The sequence below is a fragment of the Pelobates fuscus genome, chromosome 4, assembly GCF_036172605.1.
Source record: "Pelobates fuscus isolate aPelFus1 chromosome 4, aPelFus1.pri, whole genome shotgun sequence".
NCBI lineage: Eukaryota > Metazoa > Chordata > Amphibia > Anura > Pelobatidae > Pelobates > Pelobates fuscus.
In genome coordinates, this window is record NC_086320.1 from 372,586,702 (window position 1) to 372,598,599 (window position 11,898).

General features: G+C 38.9%; 1 protein-coding gene across 1 annotated transcript in view; it reads left to right on the forward strand.

Annotated features, from left to right (window-relative positions):
• GARS1 (glycyl-tRNA synthetase 1) overlaps window positions 1-11,640 on the forward strand; it is a 45,367-nt gene extending 33,727 nt beyond the window's left edge. Inside the window, exons 11-17 of the mRNA XM_063452731.1 lie at window positions 1,340-1,452; window positions 2,020-2,160; window positions 3,763-3,848; window positions 6,092-6,201; window positions 7,930-8,023; window positions 8,591-8,781; window positions 11,143-11,640. Coding sequence (XP_063308801.1) covers window positions 1,340-1,452; window positions 2,020-2,160; window positions 3,763-3,848; window positions 6,092-6,201; window positions 7,930-8,023; window positions 8,591-8,781; window positions 11,143-11,265 — 858 coding nt within the window. The 3' untranslated portion in view covers window positions 11,266-11,640. The remainder of the gene's footprint in view (window positions 1-1,339; window positions 1,453-2,019; window positions 2,161-3,762; window positions 3,849-6,091; window positions 6,202-7,929; window positions 8,024-8,590; window positions 8,782-11,142) is intronic.
• Window positions 11,641-11,898: the final 258 nt, after the last annotated feature.

Below are 11,898 nucleotides of genomic sequence, written 5' to 3' on the forward strand. Positions count from 1 at the left end.
AAGCTCACTGAGCAGGCCCTCAATCCCTCTGTTACTGTCACTATACCCCACTCCCTCTAACATGTAAACTCACTGAGCAGGCCCTCAATCCCTCTGTTTCTGTGTCACTATACCCCACTCCCTCTAAGCATGTAAGCTCATTGAGCAGGGCCCTCAACCCCTCTCTTCCTGTGCATCCATTTGTCTGGTTACAATTACGTGTCTGTTAGTCCACCCATTGTACAGAGCTACGGAATTTGCTGGCGCTATATAAATAATAATAATAATAATAATGAAGTTTCCTGACAGTGTACACTGCATAATCTTGGTGCAGTCCTACTGAGAAACCTCTAGAGCTGTAGAGATGTATTTTCAGACAGATGTAAACTTGTTTTTTTTTCCCCCCTCAGGAATGGCAATATTTTTACATTGTCTGAATAAAGGGACAGTATCTATTCATCAAAACCACTGCATTAATAAGAAGTGGTGCTTAGCGTGGGTAACATGGGTGTGTAATACAAAAGCCAGCAGCCATGTTACAGTGCTGCTTCCCACCCCATGTGTTCCCTATTAATGGTTAATAAATATGTAGGGGTTTACAAAAATACCCATCTCTGTCTCTTAAGAGATTTTGCCTTTTGGCTTAAAGGGACTCTCCAGTGCACTGCAGGTCCCCTTTCCCTCTCACCTCCCATCCCCAGTTGCTGAAGAGGTGAAAACCCCTTCAGTCACTTACCAAAGGCAGTGACGATGTCCCTCGTCGCTGCTTCTTCCTCCTCCGACGACGCTCCTCCACTTCATTACATCAGCCGACGGGGGATACTGATCACACCCGCCGGCTGGGGCGACCTAATGCGCATCCGCGGCAATGCCGTGCACACGCATAAGACCTCTCCTTAGGAAAGCATTGAAAATGCTTTTTAATGCTTTCCTATGGGGATTTTAGCGACGCTGGAGGTCCTCACACAGTGTGAGGACGTCCAGCGACGCTATAGTACAGAAAACCTGTGCTATGCACCAGGAAGTGCCCTCTAGTGGCTGTCTAGTAGACAGCCACTAGGGGAGGACTCAACCCTGCAAGGTAATTATTGAAGTTTATGAAAACTGCAATAATTACAGTTGCAGGGTTAAGGGTAGTGGGAGTTGGCACCCAGACCACTCCAATGGGCAGAAGTAGTCTGGGTGCCTGGAGTGTCACTTTAACCCCTTAAGGACCAAACTTCTGGAATAAAAGGGAATCATGACATGTCACACATGTCATGTGTCCTTAAGGGGTTAAAGAAGCAAGGTGAATTGTTAGTGTAGGACTCACCTAAGAGGTTTGAAAACAATGACTAATTTGTGTGGTTTTCTTTTCTAGGGTTGGATAGAAATTGTTGGCTGCGCAGATCGATCATGTTATGACCTCTCCTGTCACGCCAGAGCCACTAAAGTCCCCCTCGTTGCTGAAAAGCCACTTAAGGAACCCATATCCTTGATTTGGGGTGTTTATATTCTATAGATAATTTTAGTGCGATGTAGAAACTGCTTTATTACCAGCAGATGGCGCTAGAGCATCGCTGTTTGAATGAGTAACCGTATCATTTTTTTTTTTTTTTCAATTGTGCTATTTTAGTTTAATATTTGAATTTCCGAGGATAGGATACGCTTTACAGTGTGAAAATGTATTTGATATCAATACTATTTGGGTAAGGGGTATTCATACAAACTGGCTTTCTGTCATGTGTTTTGGATTTTATTTATTTTTATTACCTTATTTTGCCCCCATTTTCAGATGAATCATGTGTTTTTGTTTTAAATAGTTTTTCATGTTTTTTTTTTTTTTTTTTTTATCAGGTAAGTTTATTAAACAGAGTTCTGGTTAGTTCATTAGCTACTTTTGAAGCAATATTGTTACGCCTATATTTGGCAAAATGCTTCTGATGGGGTGATACCATTTGCTATAATGGTGATTAAGATTAACTGCAATAAGGTCCTTAATTTGTGTAAAAAAAATAAATGACTCTGATATTTAAGTTTCTTGACTCAAGTGTACAAGACTGTGAATGTAATTCAGTTTGATGCCAATAAGGGAGCCCTCGGCAAAGCCTTCAAGAAAGATGCTAAACTGGTCATGGAATATCTCGCTATCTGCGATTCCTGCTACATCACAGAAATGGAGCAGCTGCTAAACGAAAAAGGGTACGAGTATTTCATTTAATAATCTCCACTGAAATGTGTGTGTGTGTAGAGGATTAGTATGCTTTAATTGCCTGACTGTATTTAGCTGAAAGCTGGCTGCTGGTTATATTTTCTTTTAGTTTAAGAGATACTATAGTCACCAAAACAACTTTAGCTTAATAAAGCAGTGTTGGTGTAAAGATCATGCTCCTGCAGCCTCACTTCTCAATTCTATGCCATTTAGGAGTTAAATCACTTTGTTTATGAACCCTAGTCACACCTCCCTGCATGTGACTTGCACAGCCTTCCCAAACACTTCCTGTAAAGAGTCATCTAAAGTTTAGCCTTCCTTTATTGCAAGTTCTGTTTAATTTATATTCTCTTATCCCCTGCTATGTTAATAGCTTGCTAGACCCTGCAAGAGCCTCCTAAATGTGATTAAAGTTTAATTTGCAGAGAAAGAGATACAATTGTTTAAGGTAAATTACATCTGATTGAAAGTGAAACCAGTTTTTTTTAATGCAGGCGCTGTCAATCAGATTCAGGGGAGGTGTGACAAGGGCTGCATAAACAGAAACAAAGTGATTTAACTCCTAAATGGCAGTGAATTGAGCAGTAAAACCGGAGAGGCATGATCTATACACTAAAACTGCTTTATTTAGCTAAAGTTGTTTAGGTGACTATAGTGTTCCTTTAAAAAAGAGTTTTGTTTTAGTTTCTCATTGCAACCTCCCTGGTGCAGCCTGAGCTTACAATATAAATCAGTTTAATCCCCCAAACTGGTGAGTGAAGATGCACGCTGTGTGTATTGTGTCAGGGAGGGAACGTCGGGATGTACTACTCTCATAGTGTCTCCCAGCTCCATGTTTGGCATATCATAGTTATCTGTTGTATTGGCCTAGACAGTAGAAGCCCCCTGCTCCCTGAGCAGGGCTGTCACTCACTCTAATCAATGTTTAGATTTAATGTAAAAAGATATCTCAAAGTGATGAAATTGGCGTTGTAGTTATTTTCTATTTTTTGTCGATGTACTTTCCTGTTTATATTACATCTCAAACACCTATGTATGGGCACCAGAAAGTTTACTGTTTACTAAATGTACTGCTTGTTGTTCAGTTCTTTGCAAATTGTGACCTCACTGCAGCAATAGCAGGAGCTGATTCGAAAACGAGACGTTTTTATTACAGAAACGTATGTTTGTTGCCTCTTGGTAATGTCTGCACACTTTGCAGGCCTAACTCCTTTGTTTGAATCTTCATAGGTTCAATGCTACACTAAACATTTTTTTCCTGGTACCTGACTGATAAGCCTGTTTTGTTTTTTGTTTTTTTACTGTGGTGGCTCACTGAACTTAGCATGAGGTCCACGTTTTGGGTAATGAGCCACGACATAAAATGACTGTTTTAATGACTTTTGAAGATTTTGTAATGTAGCACAATAGCAAGATATGCCTTTCTTCTATTCCCTGCACCGCCAGGTCAATCTGCAGCTTGTCTTAACCTGGCAATGCATGGTCTGCTCTAGGCACTTGCACATTGTGGAGTCCTGTATCCACGCCAGGGCTTTGACTTTGGTTTAACTGTATTAATACATCACCCGTTAATCATTTGTTTCCGATTTCAGGGAATTTACCATTGAAACAGAAGGGAAGACATTTCAGCTAACGAAGGACATGGTCAGCGTAAAGAAGTTTCAGAAAACCATACATGGTAAGATCAGCGTTATTTATCATTAGCCAACCACCAAGCTTTACTACCATCAAAACCTTTTATATTCATATCCCATCTGCTCCTGTACAATAATGGAGATACCTAAAACTGCTGCTATTGCAATGTGTTTTAAAAACTACAATTTGAACATACATTTTCTAGGATATGTACATCATTCTACAGCAAGGTATGGATTGCACTATTTTATTTTATTTTAGTTTTTTTTATAAAATGGGAGGCTACCAGTATGCTGTTTACTGTAAATCCCAGTGACATTTGTTCAGCTTTATGGGATAACATATTAAAACAAATCTCACATATGTTGGGACGACGAAGGTGCCAACACCTGGAAATGTAATGAAGATAAGTGCGTCTTCTGCTTACCGCTGCAGCACACTTTAACCCTATTAATGCTAATTTATAGGGTTAATTAGCCATTTCTCTTTAATTTGTGTGTGCGCTCTTTGGTCCAGAATCGAACCCTATGTATTTTTATATACATATATTTTATAATCAGCCTCTCCCTACATTATGTTTTCCTTTGAACCTATCTGATGCATGTGTGAGAGTCCCCTGTATCTTCATATTTATTTAAACACATTCATACAACACGGAACAAGCCATGTCCCGAATGAATTGGTTTAGCCATTACCCTTGTGATGTGAAAGGTGTGGATCTCCACATTTTAACTAGTGAGGTCTGAAAACATCTCTCACCCTAAGAATTTCAACGTTCAGTTCCAAAAGAACTGCTAATTCTGTTACATTTTTAAAAACCGAACATGGATTTTAAAATTCTTTCCGGCACACAGCCAATTAAAGTATTTTGATGACTTAGTCCTGCAATGATTTTGCTGATGAAAGAAGCCAAGGTTTTACGTTCTTTGTAATTGTAGCTCAAAGCTTTTAATCTCCAAGTCTTTGTTTGTAACTGGAGTAGCTTCTTATACAGAACCGTGCCATAATGCATTGACCAGCGGAACGCCATTCACAGTGGGGATTCTTTTAGTGGTGGTAGAATCTGTCCAGTAAGACTTTGTTAAAGTTTCATTTTCGTTGTTTCAAACAGGGGAGATAGTTTGGAATTTGTGTGGAGGTACTTTGTGTACGTCTGGGTTTGTTAGCTTCCTGTTAAGTGAATCATACGATATTCTGCAGAAGATCAGAATTGAAAGCTGTCATTTTATGTTATTGTGCCTTGAGTGATGGCCTTGGAGTTTGTATCTATCTGAAATAAAGCTGATCTTGTCCTATTATTGAGTGCAATATAGAATGTTGATACAGAAGACCCTGCTTATTGTATGGCCTGTGTTCTGACGTGATGGGTTATACAACGGTAAACGTTATTCACCTCTTCTTGCATTTAGAACAATAAAAGCTGTATGCCAGAGTTATTCTTTTGTTTTTGTTTCACTTAGAATATGTATAGACATAGAGGAGCAGAAGGCTTCCAGTAACAATAAGAATAGCTTGTGAATTACAGCGCGCTGTGCATTGTGCTGACCCCTCCTCCCACGCCTGTGATTGAACAATGTGTGTCTTACTGCTTACTCTTCCATTCTACACCGAAAAAACCTTGACTGTTTTATAACTATGGGAACAGGCCAATAGCACAGAGAAGGAATTCAATAGAATTCTACGGTCACCATGGAAACAGTTGAAATTGGGACCGTGGCCTACACTTTATAAACCTAAAAGAAAAAACACTGCTAAACAATTAAAAATAAAGCTGCACTTTCTGATCTTCTGCCAAAAACAAGCTGTTTTAGTAAAACTTTTTTGATTGGTGCCAATTTTAACCACTTTCCTGCCACAATTTACTAAATGCCCATTGAAGTAAAATATTGAGAAATGTATTGACATTAGAATACTGCATTGTAGCCACCATATGTTCTGGAGAAGTTTGATATAAACTCTTGGCACTCAAATCTGGACTCCTCATCCACCATGCGTATCTATCCATTCTAGAAAGGCAGTGCAGCCCATCACTAGAACATATTTATAGGGGTACAGCAGAAGTCAACTGGTAGGTGACCGAAGAGTCTCTTTATGATATTGGGAGCAACCTAGTTTTTACCAGACCACTGCAACAAATAACAGTAGTTATTGTGTTTAGGGTGTCCCATTACGGCTTGAAAATTATTGTTTCTTTGTATTTAATTTAAGAAGAAAAGAAAACCACCCTGGGAAAAAGGTACATTAAGCTTATTTTTTTTCTCCCCCCCCCCCCTCCTCTCCCTCCAGTCGAGGAAATTGTACCAAATGTGATTGAGCCCTCATTCGGTCTTGGAAGGATCATGTACACGGTTTTCGAGCACACATTCCAAATCCGACAAGGAGACGAGCAGAGGACGGTAAGATTTTGCTGGCTGTTGGATGCTGTTAATCTCGACGGTCTGAACGGCACACAAGCAGCCGCAAATGTTGAGCTATAACATTATTTGAAGTCAAATTTATATAAATCCGGCTTCATGATTTAAATGAAACATGCTAGTGCGTGAAAATGTAAACAGTCCTTTCTCAGAGGCAAGGCTGCTGGATCAGCAACGGTGCCTCAACACCACTTTAAGTTGAAGTGATTTTGGTACTTACACTGTCCCTCTAATATTTACTTAGAAGGATCAGCAGTTTAATCATACTTCCTTCTTTCGTTTCTGATACTTGTTATGTGTGCTTGGGATCTGCTCCTGTCCTCAGAACTATTCAAGTTGTAATCCAGGTGAAATATCCTTGTTAGAAAATATATATGAAATAACACGCATACATGTTTTTATTAAACCTATTTTCTTCAATGTAGGGAATCCAGTTAAAGATTGTAACTACATGGCTAGACTGTATATTAACAACTTCAAACCTGAATTGTTACGTTTTCATTATATTACAAGCTGCAGCATAGTCCCTAAGTACACTAAATACATAAAGGGAATCAACACAGTAAAGGAGGAGACTATATTTAAAAGAAGAAAAACTACCACAACAAGAGGACATAGTCTTAAATTAGAGGGACAAAGGTTTAAAAATAATATCAGGAAGTATTACTTTACTGAGAGGGTAGTGGATGCATGGAATAGGCTTCCAGCTGAAGTGGTAGAGGTTAACACAGTAAAGGAGTTTAAGCATGCGTGGGATAGGCATAAGGCTATCCTAACTATAAGATAAGACCAGAGACTAATGAAAGTATTTAGAAAACTGGGCAGACTAGATGGGCCGAATGGTTCTGATCAGCCGTCACATTCTATGTTTCTATGTTACACAAAAAAAAACATCAGCTCTGCAATCACCTCTCCTGAGAAATACTAAATAATTATTTTTTAAATGTTTTTCACTGGCTGAACATTGTGTTAAATGTAGACCACAACAGCCATCACAGGTCTAGACTGACCCCCTAGGTCAGGGATAGGCAACCTTTGGCTCTCCAGATGTTGTGGACTACATCCCCCATAATGCTCTTACACACATAATGCTGGCAAAGCATCATGGGAGGTGTAGTCCAAAACATCTGCAGAGCCGAAGGTTGCCTATGCCTGCCCTAGGTGGATGGAACTGCATTGGGAAGTCTGTGATTGGACAGATATTGAAAGTCAGACAAGAGGACTGTAGCTTTTCCAAGCAGTTTTTAGATATGCATTGGGCTATAGCTGCAAAATAGTGATTCAAATTTTTGGGGATCTGCGCAGTGGAGTGTCCCTAATAATTATAATTTTGTTGCAGAGCCACTTTTATTGTTAATGATTTACAATGTTAAAAATATTTTTTTTTTTTGTTGGGATGGGTAGGTAATTGCCACACGAAGAACTTCGTGATAATAATGTTAAACTTTTTTAAACTGGCACCCATGGACATTAAATTAAGCTATAGTTAGAGCAACAACAAAAAAAATGTGCAAGAGAGTGCTGAGTTACGCTATAGCTACTTTACATTCTAAACGTCTTTTAGCAGGTCTTTCTTAAAGTGTTATTCTGTTCACATGAACTAGTTTGTCATTTTTCTTTTTTTCCCTTTCCATTTATTGCGTCCGGCTTTTCTTGAACGTAACTGTTTTATATTCATAACAATGGGTTTTGTTTCTTTTTTTTTTTCAGTACTTCAGCTTCCCTGCCATTATTGCACCATATAAATGCTCTGTGCTTCCTCTCAGCCAAAATCAGGAATTTGTACCATTTGTCAAAGAATTATGTAAGTACCAAATCCCCCCCGTACCCTGAATCGTGTAAAAGAGGCATGGATCTTTAAAGAGGCAGATTTACAGTTCCTACTGTCCCACAGCTAGTCGGGCTCGAGACGCAGGCCTGTCAGTGGTCTCTTTCGGTTTCACTTTACAGACCTTTGTAATATTTTAAAGTTTTACACTAAAGTGATTTTCGCTTTTCTTTTTTTTTTTCTCTTTTTTTTCAGAAGAGTTTTAAAAATAGATGCAAAAATCGTCAAACCAAAAATATATTTTGGAGAATGTTTCTAATTCAGCTACTACAGCATACAAATTGAAGTTCCCTTTTGATTAATTGTGGTTCATTCTATCGATGAAATCAAAATTATGAATAACAGGGGTTCTGTGTGGGCTAAAATTCCCATCACTTCCATGTACGAAAATAGATTATTGCCTGTCGAGAAACGACAGGTGTTTTGATAGTTTGACTGCATTTACATGTTGTTTTAGATTTATTCTTTTTTTCATCGTTCATCATCATGCAGACCAGCATGTTATATTGCTTATTGATTGACGTTGTCTCAATATTTCCATAGCTGAAGCATTAACGAAGAATGGTGTATCCCACAAAGTGGACGACTCTTCAGGTTCCATAGGAAGACGCTATGCCCGCACAGACGAGATCGGTGTGGCCTTTGGAATTACTATAGACTTTGATACAGTCAACCGCACACCTCACACCGCAACACTTAGAGACCGTGACAGCATGAGGCAAATCCGTGCTGAGGTAATTACTTTGCACCGTTGTCCACAAAATGTTCTGTGGTATATTGAAATTAGTCATGGCTGGGCAACCAGGGTCCCTCCACTTGTCCCTCAGACCTTCTAGTGGTAATTCAGAACAATGTGCACCCATGGCGGGATGATTTATTAAAGTGTCATTCCTAATTTTTTTTTTTTTTTTTTTTACAATTCACTGGTTTTGGGGGGACTTTTTAATTGTTGCTTCATTTGCACCCAAATTGTCATTATTTTTAATATATGAGGCCTGTCCAGAAAAAATTCAGCCATTGGTAATATGACGAGAACGGTTTGCTCTACATCAATGTAACTTGGAAGCCAAGGAGAGCGGACTGGAATGCGCATGCGTGAACAATGACTACTTCACTGTACTAGTCAGTGAGTCTTATGTGGATGTGTGGATGTCTTATTCAAAATGACTGAGCGAGTAGAGCAATGAATCTGCATTAAATTTTGCGTTAAGCTTCAACATGCCTCCGTGGAAACTATTCGGAGTCCAGTGCCTAATAAAAGTGTGGCACAAACACCACAAAGATGGTCGAGCGAGAATCTGTTGAAAGATTTGGCGCCCTTGCTTTTCCCAAAACTAAAAATCTTCTTTAAAAGGGAAGAGATTTCAGACATTCGATGTAATCCAGGTAAACGTTATGATGCAGTTGATGGCGATTCCAACAAATGATTTTGAAGAGTGTTTTGAACAGTGGAAGAGACGCTGAGAGAACTGTGTGAGGTCCCAAGGTGCCTACTTTGAAGGAGACTGAGGCGTCAATGCCCTATGTACAATGTTTCTTGTTTCTTCTTCAATAAATGTCTCAATTTTTCATATTACATGGCTGGATGCTTTCTGGACAGACCTTGTATGCTATTCTCCAGTGATTCTATGGATTTATCAATATTGCCAACTGAAAAATGTTCTGGTTTTTCCAGCTGCTTTTTACATTCGCCTAAATGTAGGAAATTTGTTTTCCGTATCGCTTAACAGGAGTTCCCCAACAAGCTCATTCTGTGTTTATAAAAGTAAAGTACAAAACAAATACAATGTGTTCTCCACATTTAGTACGCAATAAGACATGCTCTACTTTTGGAGTGATGTTTATTTATACCCATAAATAGCATATTACAGTTTTTTATGTTTTTGTGTCAAAGACTTACTCCTCAATCTAAGTCATTCAAGTGTGTTTGTTATTTATGATTGACGCAGAGTCAGTTTAAATCTGTCCATCACACTTTTCAAATTGCCTATAAATATATAGGTCTAAGATAACCCTGTTTAAATCTCAGCTGCACCTGAATGGAATGTGTGGACCTGCATGCACAATAGTTGTTTCTCTGTCCCAGAATTCTGATTGTCTGATGCTCGGGGATTCAGACCAGAATGCAAGCATCGTTAAATTATAATCTTGCCTTATAATACTAATATGTGCAATATTTCTTAAGGAGACCTCTCTCTTTATTTCATCCTAAAGAGCCATCCCTGCCTTGAAATGAATGCTTGTTGCATCAAATAGCACCTTTTGATAAATTCTAATATAATGGTAATTGCCTTCATTTATCTTGTATGTAACCCCTGTGTCTCAGAAAGCAGGTACTGAGATAGCCAACTGAGCTACTTGCAATCAGACATTTTTGATGTCTTGTTACAGTCACTCAAAATCCAGGTGGCATTCATATCCTGGTCATTGACTAGGACGTGCGCAGCTGGGAAGTAACAGTCTCCAGGGTGACTTCCTAGGACAATAAAAGTTGAAGGGAGTCTATGGGGGTAAAATAACCTCCCCCCCCCCCCCCCCCCTTAATTTGTTTGCGCATTATATAAATATTTATTTCAAAAAAGGCACAAAAATGTAATTTAAAAAATGTAAAATGTGAATACCATAAAGGTTCCCAACCAAATCACGGTTTATTCAGTGAGCCTAGAGTTGTAGGGGTTTATGGGATAATTAGTTTATCCACAAACAGCAGTTCTACTCTTCACAGGAGTAGAACTTCTCTAAAGCCGCTGCCGTACTGCTTTGTAAAGCAAGTTAAGCTCTTGGCCGAGCCGCAGTTTCGCGAGCGCAGCCCAGTTTGTGTGCTTGTGCTGCTGGCTGTTATACAAAACTGATATAGCCCAATCGAACGGCTGTGCTGCCTGGTTTCACAGCAACAGGAGGCTGTCTAACACCTGTAACAATTCTTAGGCTTCGAAGGCTTACCCTTCGATATGGCCTATGCATTATGGTGTTTAAAGGTTTGTGCTTATTTGGATCAGCAACTTATGGTAGCATTATGGTCTCTATAATCTAGTAAAGCGTATTTTTACAGGTGAATAACTTTAATAATATGACATCACATGTTTTCTTTTCAGATTTCTGAACTTCCTGGGATTGTTCGCGACTTGGCAAACGGTTTCATAAGTTGGGCAGAAGTGGAGAAGAAGTATCCAATTTTTGAGGGACAGGAGACTAGCAAAAAAGACACAGAGGAATAACTGCTTTAGAGAATCATTTTTTCTTTCTATTGATGATAATATTCAACATAATTAATGTGACAATTAAGGGACGATGGCATCGTTTGATGCTTACAGGGATCATCCTTAATTATATCTCGATCACATTTCCACACAGTCCGATATTAAATGACATGGTAATATATATTTTTTTGTCTGTTTTTGTCGTATGCAATAGATGGCAAATCCATATTGAACCAAAGGATATTTGAGGGTCACCCGATAGGAAGTCATTTTCAAGCGATATCTATTAATTTGATTGCATACATCTTTCACACGCGCATTCTGTATGTGTATATAACAGTCAAAAAGCTGACCATTGACCAGAAGCAAAATATTAAAGAATATCATTGTCAATTATGTAGTCAATTGGTTTCCTCACTGTCCAAAAGGCAGAAAAAATCCTTGAAAAGACTTCTTAATGTAAACCTGAGTTTTGCAATATGAGTTCTATACGACAGAGTTGAGTTTCATATTGTAAGATGGTAATTCCAAATTAAAATGTATAACTGTCAGTCAGGTACGATCACATGACCCGAGGGCCTCCCTTTGCTCAGTCCCTGTGCAAGCTTCACTATGGCTGGAAAAGTATAGTTATTGCCGTTTCTCAATGAC